The sequence below is a fragment of the Mus caroli genome, unplaced genomic scaffold, assembly GCF_978045245.1.
Source record: "Mus caroli unplaced genomic scaffold, Mus_caroli_1 scaffold_1, whole genome shotgun sequence".
NCBI classification, from domain to species: Eukaryota; Metazoa; Chordata; class Mammalia; order Rodentia; family Muridae; genus Mus; species Mus caroli.
In genome coordinates this window covers 88596285-88619055 of record NW_028227256.1, presented here as the reverse complement: position 1 = coordinate 88619055, position 22771 = coordinate 88596285, and the positions used below count along the sequence as shown (strand labels likewise).

At 44.6% G+C, this 22771-nt stretch overlaps 1 protein-coding gene across 8 annotated transcripts in view; it reads left to right on the top strand.

The window, feature by feature from the left end:
- The window catches only part of Hdac4 (histone deacetylase 4), a 242546-nt gene that overhangs the window by 26924 nt on the left and 192851 nt on the right, over positions 1–22771 (top strand). For all 8 annotated transcript variants that reach the window (XM_029480595.2, XM_029480601.2, XM_029480630.2 and 5 more), the window contains one exon: positions 5234–5472. In XM_029480595.2, coding sequence (XP_029336455.1) covers positions 5451–5472 — 22 coding nt within the window. In that variant the 5' untranslated portion in view covers positions 5234–5450. The remainder of the gene's footprint in view (positions 1–5233; positions 5473–22771) is intronic.

The following is a 22771-nucleotide window of genomic DNA, read 5'->3' as shown; positions in this document are numbered from 1 at the left end:
AAGCACATGTGACCGACTTAATGGGATCCCAGCATACAGAGCTGAAGCCAGAGTAAGCAAGGATTGGATTATTAGCATGCAGCACAGAAGAATATCCACCCATCTCCATTAATGGAAATGACCAAATGCAAAGATGAGGGCCCCTCTTCACTGAATTCTAGCTAACAGATATATAAGAGAAGGAAGGAAGCCAAGTGCCATCATCAGGCAGACCGTACAATGGCAATTGTTTCAGATGTGCCCCTTTGATGGATCTGGGACCCAGAGGATGTGCCCTGCCATGAGTCTCTCCTCTCAAACAGCTGACATTTAGGTCTTTCAAGGCTTTTGTTAATTTCATGCAAGTCCTCTGCATAAAGCAGTCTGTGATATTCCCTTTGGTCCTTTTACTGTCTGTATGGTCTATAGCGATCCCCTTGCTCTTCTTGATGTCATAAATTCACAGTTCTTCATCATCATCAGTCTGACTGAACCTTTGCCAGGCTCATCCATGGCTCTCATTCCTTTGCTTCTGTTGCTGTAAGGGCCTCATTGTAGTCCAGTCTTGAGCTTGCTCTCTTCTTCCCTCAGCTTCCTGGATGCCTGGCTGACAGGTGTGCTCCACCATCTTGACTTTATTTTTATGTTTTTAATTGAATTGATTTCTACTCTTTGCTGTTGCCTTTTTGTTATTTGGAGTTTACTTTGTTTTTGTTTTAATTTCTTACAGTAAAGCCTACTGACACTGAATCAGACTCTGTTCTTAACACAGGGATTCAATGCTGAGAATTGCCCTCTGGGCATTGCATGTTTTGATCTTGTGTCTCCATTTTCGTTCATTGCACACACAGTACCTTCTAATTTTCTTCATTCATGAAGTGTTGTTTGTTTGAGACAAGGTTCCATGTAGCCCAGACTGCTCTCAGATTCCTTATGTAGTCAAGGTGACCTTGAACTGCTGATTCTCCTACCTCCACTGAGGAGTGCTAGGATCAAAGCTGTGTGGTGCACTGAAGAGTATTGTTTAGTTTACAAATGTTTTGGCTTTCCTCCCCTCCTGTTCCCTTCCATGCCCTGCCCTCCCATGCCCTCCCTCATTTTCTCTCTCCTCCTTCCCTCCCTCCCTTCTTCCCTCTCTCTCCCTCCCTCTCTCCTCACTCTCTCCTTTCCTTCCCTTCCCTTTCCTTTCCTTTCCTTTCCTTTCCTTTCCTTTCCTTTCCTTTCCTTTCCTTTCCTTTCCTTTCCTTTCCTTTGCTCTTTTTTTCTTTCTTTTAAGACAGGATTCTGCTATGTAGCCCTACCTGTCCTGGAACTCACTCTGTAGACCATGCTGGTCTCAGAGATCTGCCTCCCTCTGCCAAGTGCTGGGATTAAAGAGGTACACTGCCACCACCTACCAAAATTTTGGGTTTTAAAGATAGTTTTCTGCTACTGATTTTAAACTTAATTTCAGTTTAGTAAAAGACATTTATTTATTTAAATTTATTTATTTTTTGACTTGAGGCTTTTTAAGCTTAATGGTACTTTATTTTATGGACCTGAAGGTGTCTTTCTCAGTACCTGCTCTGTATGTTAAAGGACAGTGAAAAAAATGCACCCTGCTGCTTTTGTGCAGTGTTGTGTAAGTGTCACTGAGTCATGTTGGTGTGTGTGTGTGTGTGTTTTCTAGTTTTCTGTTTGCTGTTGTGACAGTCCCTGGGAACAAGCATTGAGATCTCAGCTGTAATGGTAGATGTGCCCATTTCCTTCATGCTTCTCTTAGTTTTGCTTCTAGTGCGAAGCAAGGTTTTTATTTACTCTTCAGCAGACTGATCGCTCTGCGGCCTGTCTGTAACTTGACTCTATAAAGTTTATTTTGTCAGATGCTAATGTCCCCTTCACAGCTTGCTCTTGTATAATGTTTATTAGTTACTTTTATCATTGTTGTAAACAAGTGCTTGATAGAGACAAGGAAGAGCCTATGATTTCTAAGGGTTCAGTTGAGCACCCTGGGGAGGATATGGTAGAGCAGAGCAAGTCAAGTCTTTGTGGGCTAGGAGGTAGAGAAAGATGGTTTGTTGGTGTTGGGCTGGTGATTCCATTTCTCTTATTCTCTGGGCCCCTCAACCTATGAGTAGAGCTTCCTCTATCATGGTGGCACTGAATGCTCAGTTAGTTGCTCCTAGGAAGGCCCTCACAGACACACCAGAGAAGTTCCTCATCATCTTTTGGGAGATTGTAAATGGAGTCAGTTGGACAGTGGAGCATAATCTACAGGGTTTGTGTGACAGATCTTTCCTCATGTGTAGATTGTCATTTCACAAGAAAGGTACAGCTCTGTGAAGGAATATATTGTATATTCTTGTCATTGCCATTGTATGAGTATTTTAGTGTTCATTTTTGGCAAGTATGTGTCTTCCCAGAACATTGTATTGTGTCACAACAAAAACTTCTGGGTTCTGTTACAAGAAGAGGCTCATCTCCATTAGTGCTTCTTAGAGAGCTTGCTAGAAGCCTTGGGTGGGAGTTGCAACCCTGGGAAGCTGACATCCGGTGGGAAGGGAAAGTGGGCTTGGGTGGTCCTTTAGTCTGGAGGGGCTCTTCTTTGAAGATAAATATGACAGTCTTCATTTAGGGCCTGCTAACAGGTGTTCCAGAATACCTGGAAGGCCATCTCAGAACATGGTTCCTGTTTTAGAAGAAGAAAGTTTTTTAGAAGTTTGGCTAGAAAGGTCATCAGAGATAGAGTGAGGCTAAATGATGGTTCACAAGTGAAGTAGTGGAGAACAGTATTTAATGCTTAAAGGGCATCAGGACCACAATGAAGAAAACTGATTGCACTGGCTGGTTTTGTGTGTCAACTTGACACAAGCTGGAGTTGCCAGAAAGGAGCCTCAACTGAGGAACCTCCTCCATGAGATCCAGCTGTACGGCATTTCTCAGCTGGTAATCCAGCCCAGTTTAGATGGTGCCATCCCTGGGCTGGTGGTCCTGGGTTCTATAAGAGAGCAGGCTAAACAAGTCATGAGGAGCGAGCCAGTAAGCAGCACCCTCCATGGCCTCTGCATCAGCTTCTGCCTCCAGGTTCCTGTCTTGTTTGATTTCTTGTCCTGACTTCCTTTGATGATGGATTGTGATCTGGAAGTATAAGCCAAATAAGTCCTTTTCTCCCCAACTTGCTTTTCGGGCATGGTGTTTTGCTGCAACCAACCATAAAAACCCAACTAAGACAATGATACTTTGGAAGATCTCATCAGTCATGTGCAGAATGTACCAGAGAGGCCTCCTGGGAATGCAGAATAAACAACAGATGTGTCTGAGGCAAGAGGGATGGGATCTATGGCGAGAGTCCAGCCAGCAGTATAGAATCTTTCCAGGAGCCAGAATGAGCTGAATAAAAATAATCAAAAGTGACTGAGCATTCTTCCAGAGCAGGAAGCAGGAGATATATTCAAAGGGTCTTGCTGTGAGCAAAATCAATCAAGAGACAGGCAGTGGCATACTGTCTGGCAATATTTTAAGTTTCCAGACTAAGAAAAGACATGGTAGCATGTAGGCAGAAGAAAAATGATAGTCAGCTATACCCAGCCCCAAAAGTTACATAGACAGGAACTCTGGAGAAGGAGGCCTTAGGATATTCCATGGTGCCAAGGAAACAGTGTTGCAGGGTACGTGGTTGTGGCCTGAGACTTTTATACCTAGCTAAGCTGTAGCTGTGTGCAGGATGGATACACGAGAGCCACAGGGTTTGCAGAATTGTGCCACCTGAACTCCTTTCAGGAAGTGAGTGGTGTCTTGACCGAGAGCAGTACAGGTTCTGAACCTGAGGATAAAAGTCATGGTGTTACTGAGTGCAGATCAGTTGACATAAAGGCGAGGGTCACAGAATTGTAGGCATTAACATAAAGCTGGAAAACACCTTGAACAGCCACCTTTAGAGAGCAGCTCTTGACGTGACGAGCTGGTTAGTTGCAAGCAGCTAGGGAAGATGGTTGACTTGCTTAGTAAAATCATTTGTAGGCTGTGCATGGTAGTGGATGCCTTTAATTCCAGCACTCAGAGACAGGCAGGTCAGTCTCTTTGAGTTCAGGACCAGCTTGGTGTATACAGTGAGACATTTCCCACCCCCACAACCAAAACAAAACAAAAACCCAAAAGGATTCATCACATTCTTAAAGGAAGAGATGAAATAGATGCCTCAGTAGACGCTGGAACCACAGTCAGTCAGGTAGACTTAGGTTGACATTCATTGGCTTGTCTGAAGTGACTGGGTTGTAGAAAATCTGGAGAACCTATTCAACCCATGGGTCTTGTATCACCAGGGCTTTTGATGGTGCCTTAACACCTGCAGCCTTCCCAAACCTTGTGTAGGTCAGGGAACCTTCCAAAGGATTTACCAAGTGATGTGGAGTGAACTTCAAGAGCGGCTGCTGTGGGTGGGATGTTATCTGGGCAGTGGTTCTATGGGCAAAACGCAGAGCAAGATAAGGACAACAGGAGATCTGCATTTGAATGTTGCCAGGTACCTGCCTCTTGGGAGGGGCTACCCCAGATAGCTTTCAGATCTTCTGCATGGCTATGCATTCCTTAAAAACCTGGAAAAGTGTAGTTATAAAAGATGGGCACATGGGTGATGATTTATGACACGCAAGTGGGAGAGCAGAATTTGAACTAAATTTTATGTTGGCAGCTGTGTGGGTGCTTCTCAATGAAAAGGTGAGGCAGGACAGTGGCATTTTTTCTGTGTATTTCACAAAATAGTGCAGCTTGGAACATCTCTGTGTCACTGGCAGGATTCTCCTATACTACTTCTCCCAAAAGCTGATGATGGGGAAGTTTCTGGAAGGGTGGTTGATATCTCTAAGTCAGACTTTTAACTGAGGTTGATTTTGGCTCCCCACACCCTGAGACATTTCTGGCTATCGTGATGGGGGTGCTACTAGCATCTTATTGGGCAGAGGTCAGGGATACTGCTGGCTCATCTTGTCATGAGTGCACCGCCTTTACAGCCCAGCCACTAGGTAACTAGTCTATGATGTCAGCAGTGCAGCGGTGAAGAGAGTTCACCAGTTTTGTTTTGTTTTGTTTTGTTTTTTCCTCACATGATTTGCAACAAACCACAGTGGTTCATGTTGATCAGAATGGCTTAGTATGAATTGCTTTTTCCAATTCCTGGGTTTGTAAAGAAAGAGAAGAGTGAAAACCAGAGCCTATTTCCTTAGGTTAGTGGTGTTCACATCCCAACTGAGGGCTCCTTTCTTCTCTGACCATGCAGGTTCATCTCTGCAAGGCCAGGTGACAACTTTTGCTCTTCTTGTGGATTACTTGGTTTACAAGACGCTGCCAGTGAGACTTCAAGTTTACGCAGCTGGGACCCGGGCCTCCTCAATTTTGTTCCTGCATGTGCTGGTGGAAATTTGGAGTGTGTTGGAGCCACTGTTTACCTGGACATCTTGAGCCATTTTGAACTTAAGGCACTGACGCTGCTAGCAATGAGCTCCCAAAGCCATCCAGGTAAGGCCTGTAACTTCTGTCACTAGCATTCTTTTTTACAGATGTGTGCTACTGTCCCTCCAGTCTGCTTGTTCCCTTTCAGATTTTGCTTTCCTGTGGCAGTTGCTGTGGGTTTGCAGCATCAGCAAGTGCTCAGAAACTGGGTTCTTGTCTTCTGGTTCAAAGGACTGATAGAGACCTCCCAGGGATTCAGAGGATGCCCTGGCTTTGTCTGCCACTCCAGTGGCAGGGGGTTTCCTTGATGCCAGGAAAAAGAATTTTGAGTAGGTGATGGGTAAATACCATAGGTAACTTGCAGAGTGAGGTTCCTGTCAGGGTAAGTGAGGAACAGAGCTGCTGTGCTGACCCTGGCTGGGATGAAACCTTGGTTCTGCACAGCCTTTCCAGTGTCCTTGGTTTGCTTTCTTTGGAGCCATATTAAGCATTTCACAAGTCTTTCTGCTTCTTAACAGCCCATTTGGAACTGCTGGGACAAAGGATTCATCCAAGGTCACAGAGCCAGAACAGGATTAGAAACTGCATGCTTGGGACTTTAAATGGGAAATACATATGGGACTTGACCTTAGAAAGTAGCAAAGCATGAACCAGGTTAAATATAGAGAGCCCTGTCTGGCCCACCTTAAGGTGTGGGTCTCCTGGAGAACGTTTGGCTGTTTTTGGCTACTTGTAGTGCATTTTGTAGTCTCTAGGACTTGAGGTGTAGGAACTGTCCTGAGTACACACAGGAGGCTGGATAGATGCTTGGATGGATGCTTGAGGCTTTGTCAGCTGCCTCTGAGACTGTTCTACTGGATAGAGCAGAGGCTTAGGGTCTAGGCTGTTCACTCCTGGATTGCCTGAAACAGAGTGGTAGCACATACTTTTCTGGGCATCATTGCTTTATCTGGGAGCTTCAGAGGGCAGAGATTAGGTTTTATTTAGGTAGGAAGGTTTTATTGATTCAGTTGTTCATGTATTGATTGTTGTAAAGAAATGGTTTATGGTTGATTGCAGGAAAAAATTAAGCTGTATAGACTGAAATGTACAGTAGATACTCATATGAAGGTATGCCTCCTGCTCTGCAGTGAGATGGAGGTGTGTGTATTGCCTGTGTGAACATGCAAAGAGATACATGTGCCCACATCCAAGGTGACATTACACAATTACTGTGAATAGATTATGAACTATACTACAAGTATCCCCACTTCTGCTAATTTCTGAGAAGCTAAAGCTGGGCCAGCAGACACACAGGTTTAAAATGTCTCTAGGGTGACTATGAATTGCTCCAGAATGTGTCTAACTGAAATTCGTAATTACAGTGTGTAGGGAGGTGTAGTTTCCTACCTTTTTACCACGTTGGCACTGGGCAGAAATTGTTTTATTTCAGCTAGCATGCTGGAGAAAATGACTATGTTCTCTTTGCTGTTTAAGTGGTGCACATACTCTGTGACCTGACACAGATGCAATCGGATCTTGTAAACGCTCCCTAAGCATTTCAGGAAAAGCATGCTCTTAAGTTGTTGGTCTGAAGAAGTATATCTTAGTACTGTACTTAAAAATGTCACATACGTGTGACCTAGTTCTGTTCAAGAATATCTGTACCTTCTCTCTACATGTTACATATCTATTAACTCAATTATGTTTTTATGCCAAGATGGCCTCTATCCTTTGCTTGATTTCTGAGAAAAGTTAAATTTTCTATTGTAGTTGTAATTGGTATAGTCTTTTAATATTATCAATCATTTTCTCTATATATTTCAATGTTTCCCTCCAGAGCTTAATTAAAAATTAATGACTATTCTTTTGGTTAATGAGGTCTGTCACCAGAGTACATTGTTATTTTGTTCTGTAAAACACTTGCCTGTTTCTGGCTAGTGGGTCTTGTCCTGTCTACTTCTCTGTGAGTTTCCCCAGCCGTCCTCTTCAAGCCTTATCCTCATAAATGGGGACAGCTGGATTTGACTTTTCTCCCCGGAGTCTTTGCCCTTTGTGTGGGAAATTTTACTCATTATTGTTCACTTCTTTCTGTCTGTCTGACTCTCTTTTTTTCTATCTGTCTGTCTCTCCCTCCCTACCTTCCCTCTTTCTTTCCTTTGTTGAGTAACAGACTTGGGGTTCCTTGCCTACCAGACAAATGTTCCACCACTGAGCTGCACCCCCAGCCCCTCTGCTTGTTTGTCTTTGAGCTTCTGGGTGGCTCTTTCCCTCATGTCAGGTTGTGTGCCTCTGTGTCTTCTTGCTGCGGGTCAGATAGAGCTGCCTTGTGCCGAGATCATTCTTTTCCTCAGAATGCTTGCATTAACTGTGACTGGGCTGTTGTTCAGGGTCTGGAGCTTGCTGAGACTCCTGCCTCTCCAGCCCTCTGGTCTTCTACAGATTGTATTCTAGAACCATATAACAGGTGCCTTCCACATGGCTTACCACAGCTCTGAATGGCCAAGAGGGAAGCTGGCTGTGTGCCTAGGCCATAGGTCCTTACTGGGGACATTTCGACTTGCTTGATGGCCCTGTGGTTTCAGATGAGTCCTCTGGGTTTTCTCTATTGTTAGACATTGCTTTGAATGCTTTGAATCCTTCCACAGTTTATTTATATTTTGAATTTAGTGGATTTCAGGAAGAGAATGAATAGTCAGTTAACTAACTCATTGATTTTTAATAAAGGGGAGTTTTAATATTGGGGATTTGAGCCTGAAGCCTTGCACAGGTTAATTAAAGCATCTTCCACAGAACTCCCAACCTTCAGCTTGCTGTCTGGAACAGGAAACTTCAGACTATGTTGGGACAAAGCTAAGGAACCAGGATAGTCATGCTGGTCCTTGTCACTAAGTCGTAGTTCCCTGTCCTCCTTCCTCTGTGACCCCAGTGTCTTCCCTCTGGCCCCATGCCCTAGCCTGCCTGGCTCACTCTTGCCTGCTCCTGTGTGGCCTGGCGCAGCGCTGGTGGCACATCAGGCCCTGGTGGAGCTCTGTGGCCTTTGGGTCCTCTCACATTGGCAGGGCAGCTTGGCTTTGGCCTGGTGATGAAGTGGCCTTTTTATTTGCTGTGTATAACTCCTCTCTCCTCTGTTTTCCTTTAAACTCCCTGTGGTGCTGGGTGAGGCCTGCGTTATGATTTTATTGCTCTTCTTTCTGGACTTTGCTAGAGCCAGGCCCTGGCTCTCTGACGTAAAAGCCTCCTAACTGTTGGGATTTATTGCTCTAAATAACTGTTTCCAGTACTGTGAGCAGCCTGAGGAAAGGGCTTGGGTTGGTTCAGCTTGTGAGGACTCTGTGGAAAGAAGCTCTGAATGGTGTTGCTGGTCTCATCCTGTACTGAAGCCCTCACTGTTGAGATGTGCCCAGGCAGGCTGTGGTGAGCTCAGCTCTTAGACCTCTGCCTGTGTGGCAAGTCCCCCTGGAAATAGCAGTGGGAGGACAGATGGGGCTGCTGGGAGAACGAGCAGCCATTCTTTCTTCCCTGTCCCTTTTCCCTCCCAGTAATTGCTGTCTTCCTTGGTGTTACAGTGCACCTAGATATTGGTAACCGACTGGCTACCATGAGACCCTGGTCCTGTCACCTGATCACTCACTCATCTGACATGACACTGATCATCAGTGTATTTGAACTTCTTGGGGAAGGTCTCTGCTTAAAGAAAGTAGATATCCTCAAGGAGGCATTTGTGCCGCCTTAGCTGATGGCCTTAGGTAGGAAGCCCATCAGAGCCAGGATCCTTCTTTCTTTCTTTCTGTTCTTCTATCTTGGATCTCAGTGAGAGGCCTGGCTAGTGTTGGGTTACAAATAAAGTAACCATGTTGAGGGAAGCCTGTGGAATCCAAGATCAGTGCTTTAATTTGGGTCATCCTTTGGTTTAATAATAATCTGTATGTTTGAAACATGGCTAGGGTTGTTCTCTGAGTCTCCAGGAAGAGGCCTTCTGCCCCTTGACCTAGGCTGAGCTGAGATCCTCCAGCTCTGTGCTTTAAGTCCTTCCCCCCCCCCCCCAACCCCCACAGAGTCTCTCTGTGAAGTTCTGGCTGGCCTTGAATTCTCTAGGATCTGCCTGCTTCTTTCCTCTGAGTGCTGGGATTAAAGTTGCATGTCTGGTCCTACCCTTTACTTGTACGGTCTTGAGTCTTATTTATTTTTAACCAGTTTGGTTGCCAAGGTTATTATATAGTAATGAAGATATTAAATGGTAATGAAATTATATCATAAAAGAATGTTTTTTATAACTTTTACATTGTGCTCTGCAATGTATATGTTTCAGGGATACTTGCCCAGTAGGATAGGGAATGAATTTTGTGGGCTGTGGTGCATACAGATGTAGATTCTGGTCAGCTGGTAGCAAGTGACTTGCAAAGTCTGAGTGAGGTCTGGTATAAGAGACCACTGTAGACCACACTGATGTCAGACAGGTATGTAGGCAGTTAGGGGTAGCCAGCCAGCAGGAGGCCTAGGAGTGTCAGTAAGGAGATAGATAGCCTTGTGTAGCATTGTCAGCCAGAGAGGAGTAGCTTCATGCAGATCTGGGAGGGAACAGAAGGGGACACCAGGAGGTAGCCACTCTGAGGTTATAGACAGTGGGGAGCGAGACTGAGCTGGCCAAGGTCACAGAGAAGTGAGCGTTTCTTTTGAGCATACATCAAGTTCTCTGGCAAAGGACATGAGCTACCTCAGACAGTGGGACAGAGTTGGGTGGGAGTGTGTTAAGCCTGGGAGTGCTTCAGTCTGCTTTCTGAAGGAAAGGCTTCCAGAATGCTTGCTTCCTGTGCTTCGTGCTGCCTCCTGCCCAGCTCCTAGCACACGCATCTTGCTGGCATCTTCCCAGCCACCACCCCACTAGCATGTGCAGCTCTCAAGTTGTCACCACCCTGGCTTCTCCATGCCGTGATTATCTGAGATCTTAATCAGTCAAGATTTGTTCTGGAAATCATGTAGACATAAGGACTTATTTTTCAACCTTTCTTTTTTTTCAATCTTCAAATTGTGTTTTGTCTTTTAAAAATCACGAATACTCTGTCACTGGGAAGAGCTCAGAATATTCACTGTCAATGGTGTGCTGATGGTTTGTTTTGGCAATTTTCTGAAAATTCTTACACAGTTTGGGGAGCATTTGCATTTGTGTCCTTCTTTCAAAGCCCCCATTGTAGAAATGCAAATTTCTGAGTTCTGAGATGCTGAATGTTAGATGATTAATGATATTGAAATTTAAGAATGAACTCCTGGTATGTATTTGACACAGAAAACTCAATACTCGAATCATTAGGAACCATTGAGCACAGCTTGGTGCTGGAACAGAAAGGCCATAATTGCAGTGCCTGGCAGTGGGGGCAGGTCGTATGTGGACAGGTGTGCAGATGCATACCGCCTCCAGAGCTGGTCTGTGCAAGGCCCAAAGCCGCTCCAGCTAAAGAACTGGGTCTGTTTAACCGTAGGTGTTTAAAACTTATAGTGATCATAAATCAACATTGATTACTTGCTTACTCCAAGTCAAACACCGCTGTGCTTTTGAGGGACCAGCATGAATAGCAAGTTCGTTCTGAATTGTGCTTTCCAGTCATTACATTTGTAAGGCATGATAACCTTGTGAAGTGAGCTGGAACGCCACCGTTCCATTGTGTGGGTGAGAAAACCAGTATTGCCTGCCATCAAATAACTGCCTCAGTTGGGGTAGGACAGTGCTTCAAAGGCCAGCCAGGAACTGGAATTCATCACCCACACACGCTTCTCTGTGGAGAGCAGAACTCTGGGTGCTTTGGGCTCAGATAAGTCTAGTCAAACTCTCTACATGTGTGGGGCTCCCAGGCCAAGCACGCAGAGATTGGCATTTAGGGGTTGCTGGCACCCCCAGGGAATGGAGTGATTCTTGCCATGTGAAGGAATAGGCAGATCATAGAAGCTCCCAGAAGAGCTGTATACATATAATGAAGATGTCCCCCCAGAAGGCCTGCGCTGGCTAAGTCTGAAGAGCAGGGCATGATGCTTGTTGCCTGGGGTACATGGCCTGGTAGAGAGGCAGTGCTCAGTATGGAGGGAGAGAGTTAGGCTTGCTGTTGCCATCTGTGTGGCCAGGATCTTGTCATCTAGATAAAGAGGCTCTGTGTGACCTTAACACACAGTGTTACCTGAGCCATCCTGGCTCAACCATCCTGAAACTTCTGCTGTTTGCACCATTTTAGGTATGTGTACTGCATTTTAGGTATGGTTCAAACCTTCTCTGAGCTCTCTGCTGGCCCTGGGGTGCTGAACTGAAGGAACTGACTGGGTGCCTGGTGAACCGTGTTAATTTGGGGATTTGGGTGAACCTTAGTGCTTCACCTCAGCACCTCTCTGTCTGCTTATTTCCTGAGAACATAAGAAATGGACAGGGAGGAAACTGTAATGATTAACACAGAGATGAAGTAAGCTTCATCAAGGGCTCTGAGCAGCTCAGGATCTGCTACAAAGCACTGCTCAGCAATGCAGCCACTCCTAACTCTTGCTGTTACCATGTACTTGGAAAAGAAACTTATTTATAGGTGATGTTTGTATGTTTTACACATACAAGCCATAAAGTTTGTGGCTAATTTACATATTTCTAAAAGTTGCATCAGATAGCATTTGTAAAGAACTATGAAGTTGGCTAAAGTATCTTGGTGTTTTTGTTTAGTGGTCATAAACAGGATGAATTGGTTTTCATACAAGTGACATTCACATTAGACCCAAATCGGCTCTGACTCTGTATTCCCTTTAGATGGTGGGATTGGTTGTTGTCCAGTCATGTCAGCCCTTGATGACCAAGATTGGGATGGGCAGGTATGTGTTCATGTATGTGTGAGTGCACATGCATGTGAGTGCATGTCAAGACCTGAGATGAACCTTGTGTCATCCTCAGGAGCTGCCTACCTTGTTTTTTGACACAAGGTCTCTTCACTGAGACCTGAGGCTTGCTGGTAAGTCACTCTTAGTCCTGCCTGGCCAGGGATCCTCTGGGATTCTCCTGTCTCCACTTCCCTAGTGCTGGGAATGCAGATCCATGACACTGTGCCTGGCTTCTTACATGACTATTGGGAGATTGAACTCAGGTCCTCATGCTTGCACTGCAGGGACTTTACTGACTGAGCTTCCCCAGCTCCGTGTGTGTGTGTGTGTGTGTGTGTGTGTGTGTGTGTGTGTGTGTGTATGCATGTATATATGTATGTGTGTGTGTGTGTGTGTGTGTGTGTATATATATTATATATATATACACACACACTAAAGAATACAATTTCTTGTATTCTGGTGGTTTAGGTGCAGTGTCTCTGTTACTTCCTGCTGCTGTATAAAACCCCTTTGGTGATAGGACTTAGTTTACAGAAACTTGTAGTGCATTTCTGGAGGCTGGAAGGCTAAGATCAGGATGCCAGTGAGGGCTTCCTTGGCCTCTGCATTGTCCCACCCTACTGCATTATTTTGTGATGGCACCAGGAGCCCTCCCTATTGAAGGGCCCTCAGTATACTCAGGGTGTCCTCCTCACACTTCATCTCTTCCCTGTGGCTCACTTCTTACTGCTGCTACACTGGGTGGGGAATGGCAACATTTAGACCTTCACAGAAGGTGTTAAAGCCTCCTGGAAAGAGCTAAAGGCCCAACTTTGATTAGTTTACACTCACAGCTGGTTTGCTCCTCTTGCATTCTCCCAGGAAATCTCTTGGAGAAAGTGGACTTTAATTAGAGCCCTGTTTCTCAGTGGCTTGTTTTTCTCAAAAGACCTCACTATTTGGCAGTATTGGTGTTTTGAGAAAACTGTTTCTAATGCACATAGTGTTTAAGAGCAAGCCAGGCTACTTTTAGTGGGAGCCCCTCCCTCTCTTCCTCCCATAGCCAGTCAACAGCATGATACATAATTCTTGATGCTCCTTATTTTTATCTTCACATGGAGCCAATCCCTGTCAGAGGCTAACATTCTTTAAGCCCATGCCTCTCTCCCAGACTGATGCAGTATGTAGACCTGTCTGTACTCTTTGCCTTGCTGCTTGCAACTTATGACCTAGTCAAGTGCAATGGCCACATGATCATGCATCTCTCTTCTGGTTAGTGGCAGTTTTAAAAGAATTGAAATTAAAAATAGATTTGTTTATTATTATTTTATGTGTATAGATGTTTTGTTCACATGTATATCTCTGTATCATGTGTCTCCAGTGTTCACAGAGGCCAGAAGAGGGTGTCTGATTCCTTGGAGCTAGAGTTACAGAGCCAATAGGTGGGTACTAGGATTGGAACTCAGAACCTCTGAAAGTTTCACAAGTGCTTTTAACCACCAAGTCATCTATCCAGGCCCAGTGCTTTGTTCTGGTTCTATTGAAAGGGCTAGAGAGATACGAGTCTTTCTTACTTACAAACTAGGGGCTTAAAAGCATTTAGAAAGTTTGAGGTGGTGCCTGGGGAACCCGGATGCATGAAATGCCAACATTTTCCTTGGAAATCATCTGTGTAACATGGAGCCATACAGAGTTCTCTTCATCCTAGGCCTGGTACTATATGTGTGAGCACCTCAGTGATAGTAGAAAGTAGGAGGTTAGGGTCCCTTGGAAAGCCTACATGGGCATTGACAGTGAGCTGGGACCTGAATGTGGTCCCTCTTGCAGCATCAGGACAGATAGCAAATGAGGGTCTGCTTTGGAGCTGAGGCATTCAGCCAGGGATCAAGGACAGCAAGGGACAGATGTTCTCATTGGTGGGCCTTCCACTGGGAGTCCTATGTCTGCAAAAGACATTCTCATCTGGGAAAGTGGCTTTTTCTAAGTGAGTGCAGGTATCACTGTCCTCTGTAGACATCTGAAAGATGTATTTGTGTCTATCTCCATGCAGTTATTATGGAAGTGCATCTCTAGCACCATTGCTGGAGCTAGAATTAGGGCTGCTGGGGTTGGGGCTTGTCATACTGGGTCTCTCCTGTGGAATAGTACCTCAGGCCTTTAGCCTACAGGAAAAGCACCTGCTGGGCTTTAGCTGGCAGGCTGGGCATTCTTTGAGGTTGTCTTCATTGAGACTCCTTTCTAGCTTCTGCAAGTATTCCATTTGTCCATGCACCTTTATGTCTTCCTGTGATTTGGCTCTCTTCTGTCTTCCCAGGCATGCGCAGCATCTTGTAAACATCCCATGGTGGATAGGAAGGTCAGGCAGGGTCATATCCACTTGCACGGCAGTAGCTGACTCAGTGCAACTGAGGTTCATGGACTGGTTGGCATGTACTGGCATGAGAATGCAACCAGTGGCTGCCTTTACCTGGGAGACCTTGAACTCGGGGTTCTGGGTGCTTTCTGGAGCTGTCCTGGGGAGAGGAAACAGTTTTGATTTTCCTTCAAGCTTGTATAATTGATAAAAGCTGGAAGCCTGGTGGCTCTGTGCTGTCTCTATGCAAAGGTTTTTGCCAGGCAATAAGGAGTTGGGGTAGCTGACACACAGACACCCTTACAGTGGAAGGGCTTTGCTTGGATAGAAGTGGACAGACACTTCTAAGTATGAGTTAGTATATTCATTTTGGTTGACTTTGTTTGTTTGTTTGTTTTTTTGTTTGTTTCAGGCTGTCTTGAAACTTACCATATTACCTGGGCTATTTTTGAACTCAAGATCTTCCTGCCTCAGTCTCCCAAGTGCTGGGGTTACAGACATGCACTGGGAAGTTTGTTCAGCTTAAGGCACTGCCTAAAATAATCTATGCTGATAATATTTTCACTAATGCTGTTTATAAAGCCAAACTCTAACGTGTTCTACTTTCAGACCTTTTATAATTATCACAGGTCACTGTTACATTTAGGATACCTGCTCTTAGTAGCTTGTCTGAATACCTTCAAAGTGAGGTTTATACACATCTGGCTGAAAACAAAACTTCTGCCACTTGGGAAAGTAGCATGGGCTCCTGATAGATCTTAGCATTGGGCAAGAGCTTCAGAGGTGGTGCTAGGCCCCTGTTGGTGCTGCTGAAGTTTCCTCCTGAGTGTGGGCTTTGAACTGTTGGTGTTGGATTCATTCATGATGTAGAGTGCTCACAGAGACTAAGAGATTGGCAGAGCTCAGAGCTCATGGAATGCTATAGTCTTTGTTGGTTCTAAACTCTCTCTCAGTCCCCATGATGACTGGAGTAGACTTAAGGACCCACCTTAGAAAAACAGCACAACTTAAATTTGTCCTATTTTATGTAGCGATCACATAACATTTGACTGACCTTTCTCTGTCCCTCTCTCCCTTCCTCCCTCCCCTACATCCTCCCTCCTTTCCTTTCTTTTCCTGAGACAGGGTTTCTTTGTGTCTCCCTAGCTGCCTTGGAATTCGTTCGGTAGACCAGGCTGGCCACAAACTCATTGAGATCTGCCTGCCTCTACCTCCTAAACGCTGAGATTAAAGGTGTATGCCACCACTGCCCAAAAGAACACTTGAATATCAAGCGCCACTTTTAGACTTAAAATACCAACCATGAATAAGTGGGGATTTAGCCTGTTGGTTTATACCATTGAGTCCTGGACATGGGTCAGTGAACCACAGAAGTTACTGGACCTTACAGAGGTGACTAAAGGGATTTTTAGCGTTCTGATTGAAGGTTTGCAGAGGAGAGTGATGGCAGAAGCTGATGTTGCTAGGCTGTGCAGAGGAAGCTGTGGAGGCCATGGAGAGTTCATTCACTTCTGGGAGTGTGACATCTTTGGACTGCCAGGGAGGTGTGCTGGGAGGTGTCAGAAGCAGTGTGTTTCTAAGCGGAGATAAGGCATGGCCCATGCCAACCTGGAGCTCCTTTCACTGTGCCCTTCTTGGACCCTTGTCTCTTCTGTGAGCAGTCTCAGTACCAGGTTAGCAGGTGGGCTGTATTGTACTACTGCCAGGCCGGTCCTCCAGGCTATGTATGTTGCCTGGCCTTCCTCAAGTCTCTCCCCTGTTCTTTTTCTTTGTCCCTACTGAAGGTGGAGCAATGTGTGGAAACAGGCTAGTATTGCTTGTCTCATTCATAGCTTGTCCCAAGTCTGGCCTGGGTCCAGTCTGCACTGCGTGTATTCCACAGGGGCTTGGCCTGCAGACCTCAGCGGAAGCCAGTTGTCTTGTCTGCTTCTCTGTTCCTGGAAAGCCTTGCCACACACAGCCAGGGCTGCTCTGAGTGTTTCCGGTCTCCATTGTTGGGAGCTATTGGCTCTGATCAGATATGTGGCTGTGCTGTTATTTTGTCCTCATATTTGGAAGGAAATTGGTGGCTGAGAGGAAGGGAAGAGCCACAAAATGTCAAACCCAGCAGTGGCCATCTGACATGGCTGTCTGCTAATCACCATAATGTGGAATGAAAACGGAAGCATTTGATTTCCTTGCTTTCCAGGTTTAGACCATATTTTAGTGACTCTCTGGAGTCCTGATTCCTCCCTGTAAGGAGAAATTTTGTAGCAGTCACCAGCATTGCTTAAGTTTTCTATGACTGGAACTTTCCTGGTTGAACCAATGGCATAGGAGTCCCTGTGTCCTTGTGGGCTTAGAGCTGGTGTGAACTTCTGGTATATCCTTCCCAGAGCTGAAAGATATGTTTGCTGGGGAAGACAGTAGAGTCTCTAGGTGTAGCCTCATGGTGATAGCCACATATCCAGAGATTGCTTGCTGTTCCTGCCACACTCCCTTGGCTGCTGCTCTCCTGACAACCAGCTGTCTGTCAAAGCATTGTAGAGCAGAGAACATGTGCTAGTTCTAGGCCTGACTTTTAGATATATTCATAGGATGAGACGAACACGTCATGCCATGGTCTTCCTGCGTGAACATGTCAGATACTGGAAGGGGTGTTTCTAAAATACCTGCCAGCCCCTCCCATCTGCTGAGGGTATAAAAAAACCAAGAGGCATCTAGAGAAAGGCTGGACTCCTGGATGGGGTTCCAGAATAGGAAACCAGGAAAATGTGGAAAATCCGAGAAAAGGCTTGGTTTCAGCCGTTAACTGTCTTACCAGTGTTGGTTCCTCAGACCTGGCTATGCACTGTGGTCTACTAAAACCTGTCTCCAAAAGTGAAGTACTTTAGTAAGTGCTCTTTCAGGTGTGGTCCTCTACCCAACTGCGGGGATGCCAATGTGTAGCGCTTGCTTTGTCCCTTTATGGTTGCATGAGGTCACCTGTCTTAACAAGTCTTCCTTGGTGGGAGCTGAGTTTGTTTTTGGTCTTCATATGTTGTTGTTGTAAATACTGAGGCCTAGGAGTTCCCGTGAGAGCTTTCTCTTGGCAGATGCCAGCATGGAGACAGGCGTGAAGCCTCAGTGGGAGCCCAGGAAAGGAGATTCCCCCTGAACCTGCTCTGCAGACAGAGAAGTGACCAAGTGGATCTGCTCTACTGAACTCACCTTTCCTTTGGGTGCCTCCCTTTGCTTTTCCTAGCTTAAATGAAGTTTTAAAGTTTACTTAATGGACTCATGCAGTATTTGCTCTTTTCTGTCTGGGCCCTTTCAGCAGAGCGTGAAGATGTTTCACTGGATTGACTAGCCCAAGCTATTCTTTTGTTGGTGCTGATGTTTGCATGGTTTTCTCTTGGAGTTGTTGTGTGCAGCAGGCGATCTGTGCAGAACTGATTGTGACAGTGCTCTGGCCATAGCTTGAGTGCAGCAGGCGATCTGTGCAGAATTGCTGTGACAATGTTCTGGCCTGTGCTGCATGAGCTCTGTCTGCCCTGCATGCACTCTTCAGCATTCTGTGCTGTCTTTTCATCTTTACTGTTGCTGCTGAATAAAGCCTCCTGTGTTACTAAAGATGCAGTTCACTTTCATATGGACAACTGGCCACACATGGGTGGTAGGGAAGTCCCTCTTCATTCAGTTCCTGGATGGAGATTCAGAAAACCAAGTTGTCTTTCTTTTTCGTTATTGGTTACTCTTACTGCTATTTTCTGACAGTTCTGTGGGTTGCCTTTTTTTCTTTCTAGGGTTTTTTTTTAATTTAGCAGATGCTTTTAATTTTAATGCACCTCGTTAGTTCATTTGTTTTATTTGTGCCTATCTAAAGGACTTGAAGATGTCCTGTATAATTTTTAGTAGAAACATGACACTTTACCAGTTGTAAATCCATAAGGATTTTTAAAAGTAGGGCATGAAATGGGGATTAGACACTCTGCACTTTAGGATTAGGTTACATCAGTGGCTTACTGAAGGGTTAATACTTTCTTCATCACTGTGCAATGCCAGTCAAGTCTCTGTGTGGTTGGGTTTGGTTTTAGACTGTGCTCACAGAGCCATCTCAGTCAGTTATGGTTCTTTTAACTAGTTATGCTGGGTGTGAGTTTTTTATAAATGTCTAAAGCCCTTTTCAGTTACCTACCTGTACAGTCTCTGTATTAGAATTCTGTTGACTTGCACATAGAATAACTTTTATTTCCAGTTTTCCAACCCATGAGTGTGGTGTATGTTTTTGTTTATTTAGGTCTTTAATATCCATTTTGTATTTCTCATAGTTGAGGTTTTATTTATTATTTTTAAGATTTGTGTTTTTTTGCTTTTTTTTTTTTTTTTTATTTTTTATTAGATATTTTCTTTATTTACATTTCAAATGTTATTCCCTTTCCTAGTTTCCCGTCCGAAAATCCCTATCCTCTCCCCCCTTCCCCCTGCTCCCCAACCCATCTACTCCCGCTTCCTGACCCAGGCATTCCCCTATATTGGGGCATAGGACCTTCAGAGGACCAAGAGCCTCTCCTCCCATTGATGAACAACTAGGCCATCCTCTGCTAAATATGCAGCTAGAGCCACGAGTCCCTCCATGTGTTTTCTTTGATTGGTGGCTTAGTCCCAAGGAGCTCTGGGGGTACTGGTTAGTTCATATTGTTGTTCCTTCTAGGGGGCTGCAAACCCCTTCAGCTCCTTAGGTACTTTCTCTAGTTCTTTCACTGGGGACCCTGTGTTCCATCTAATGGATGACTGTGAGCATTCACTTCTCTATTAGTCAGGCACTGGCAGAGCCTCTCAGGAGACAGTGATATCAGGCTCCTGTCAGCAAGCTCTTGGCATCTGCCATAGTGTCTGTGTTCACTGGTTGTTTATGGGATGGATCCCCAGGTGGGGCAGTTTCTGGATGGTCATTCCTTCAGTCTCTGCTCCGAGCTTTTTGTGTTTTCTCAACCAGTTTTTTTTTTTGGGGGGGGGGATGAGGGGGGTTGTGCTGTTTAGAAATACAATTAGTTTTTGTATAGTAATCTTGTCACCTGACACATCACTGAATTTGCTTTTACATTTGTTCATCTATAAATTCTTTCAGGTTTTAGTGGAGCTCCCACTGTCCGGATGGTGGCTGTTGTGGGGTTGAGTTTTAGGCTGTCTTGTAGTGATGTGAACTCCAGTGAGAAGCTCAACAACAGCCCTGTATTGTGGCATCTGGGTCTTGCTTCAGCCAGAAGGAAAACTCCCAACATGTCATCACCAGTGTGACATTTGCTGCAGGTTTTGTGTAAATGGTCTATCAGGATAAGGGTGTTCCCATCTGTTTTTAGTGTGCCAAGAATTTTCTCATCAGAGGGTGTTAAGACCTTAGGTTGAACCACATGAACCGCAAATACTCAATCTTTCAGTCTGTAAAGTTAAAATTTTCATTTGGTTTGGCTTAATATATTAGGCTTTCTTTCCTTTTATTTGATTAATGTGATAAAATTTCTCAGTTGACTTTTTCTTATGTTAATCTAGTCTTATATTCTGTAACTGTGGTTTATAATATACACATAGACCCCAAACTTACTTACTTGTTTGTTTGTTTATTGGTTTTGTTTTTGTTTTTGTTTTTGGCTTTTCGAGACAGGGTTTCTCTGTGTAGCCCTGGCTGTCCTGGAACTCACTCTGTAGACCAGGCTGGCCTCAAACTCAGAAATCCACCTGCCTCTGCCTCCCAGGTGCTGGGATTAAAGGCGTGCACCACCACTGCTCAGCTAAACTTTTAAATTTTGATGTTAAGCTATGCTGGCCCCTTAAAGTATGGTGAAGTTGTGCTCTTTCTTAATTCCAGTATTGGCAAAGATTTTTGGTAGAGTCAGACTGTTCTGGGACCACATATGTTTCCAGTGTAACCTCGCCTCACGACTTTCTACACTTGAGACAATGTAAGAATCTATTCTGTTTTGCAAATGGAACAGAAAAAAAATCAAGCCATAGATTGTAATTGGCCTGTGGGCTGTAGCGTGCCCACCCTGTCAAGCTGTCTAAAGAGTTGGTGAAGGCATTATCCCTGTAGTGTTGGGAAAAGCTTCCAGGAGAGCATCTCTGAGTTTAGTGTGCCCTAACGTGATAGGACTCTATGTCCTGCGTAGGACATTTTATGTCTTCTGGCATCAGGTTATTCTTTCTGAATTTTCACTTGCAGAGTTTCTTCTACATTCTTATTTGTGTATTTTCTGAGAGGTTGCCATTATCTCTCCTCTTCCTTCCCAATATTGCTTATTTCTTTTGTTTCCATTGAACTTATAACTATTCAGGTAAGTATTTGTAAAGATCTGAGCTCCAGTTCTTGAGTTCAACTGCTGGGTATTTTGTTTGTTTGTCTGTTTGTTTGTTTACCGATTGAGATAACTATTCACATCAATAAGTTTTTCACATTTTCTTGCTTTGTAGTCAAGGCTCAGAATTTCCATATGTGCATGGCTTTAGCCAGATTGTAAGCTTTTTTTTTTTTTTTTAAATACCAGTTGCTTTGTAATTCATTGAACAGTATTACCAAATTTCTTATGCTACTATCTCCTTTGATCCATGGGTTATTTGGAAACAATTATGAATTTCCTAGTTTTTTGCTCTTGTTTTGGCCTGTCTTTCAAGTGTTTCCCAAGTTCAGTTCTCTAACAGTTTAGTCAGGTTTGATAATCCTGTGCTCAGATCTGTGGCCTGGCCGGTGTCAGCCCTGCTGTGACTGTGGATAGGAGGCACCTCCTTTTAGTCTGTCAGGTTTGGTTTTTTTGTGCGTTGAGGTATTTTAAGCGCTGTAAATTGGGAGCCTTACACTTTGGTGTTAGAATAACCATCTTTGCTTTATTATGTCTTTTCTCCCTGTGTTGCTTCCTAGGGTGTAAAGTCCAATTTCAGGTTCTATGAGGACCAGGCTGAGCTTCTCAACCTTTGCATGTGGCTTGAGAGCTAGCCAGCTACCTGAAAGGCTGATGGCTCCAAGTGCTCTCCCCATCTCCCTCCCTTCTCTCTACCATCTCATTGGCATCTCAGAGCTCTGACTGCCTTGACAATCCTGGTGTTCCAAAACCTGCAGACACATCTGTAACAGTTGAAATTTTAACCTTGACCAGAGGATGGCTTGGTATAACTCCAGTTGCTGTAGACCATAGTGGAAGTTCAGGTCTTAGTTACCAGGGCCAGTTACCCTGTTTTCAGTCTAATGACACAGGTATGCTGTTTGACTACTCTTCAGGGCCCCTGTTCTGCACTGTCCAGATGGCTTTGTTCTCTGTGTTCCATGCTTTATAGGATGGCTGGTTTCATGATGCCATGAAATGGAGTGGGCTGAGTTGTGTCTGTAGCCGTGAGCCACTCTTATAACTCTTACTCAGATCTTTTACGAGGTGATGTTTGTGGTACCTTGTAAGTGATGTGATGCTTTTCTGCCTGCCCGCTTCCCATCCAGTCCTCTTAGCACGAGTGAAGAGTCCTTTCAGGAGTTTCCTTGAGAGGTAGTTTGGAAGGAGGTGGTATGGTGGGTATCAGGGTGTCGGGGGCCAGGCACAGACTACTTGTTGGGCAGTGGAAGTGTGACTCAGGTCCTTTGTCCTGTGGGGCCAGGGTATGTTAAAGACCTTAGTTCTTGGTCCTATGATCTCCCCTATTCTCATACACTGATTGTAATCAAGGACCAAAAGGCTACAATAAACCAGAGGCTGGCAGATGGATGGTTTGGCGCTCTCACACTTGAGATGGAGTGCAAAATGGCTTCTCTGGAGTAATTTATTTATTTATTTATTTATTTATTTATTTATTTATTTATTTATTATATGTAAGTACACTGTAGCTGTCTTCAGACACTCCAGAAGAGGGAGTCAGATCTCCTTACGGATGGTTGTGAGCCACCATGTGGTTGCTGGGATTTGAACTCTGGACCTTCGAAAGAACAGTCGGGTGCTCTTACCCACTAAGCCATCTCACCAGCCCAATTTTTTTTTTGAGATAGAATGCTAGAAGGATATTTATCTTTTGTAAGGAGTAATCCATGCATTTGATGTAACATGCTGAGTATCATTAACGATGCATTTAATGTGACTTGGTTGTAAATAGTTAGATGTGCATTTGATATAACTCGCTGTGTATACTGAACCATGCATTTGATGTGGCATAGCTATGCATAGTTAGCCATGTATTTGATATAACAGGGCTGTATATAGTTAAGCATAAATG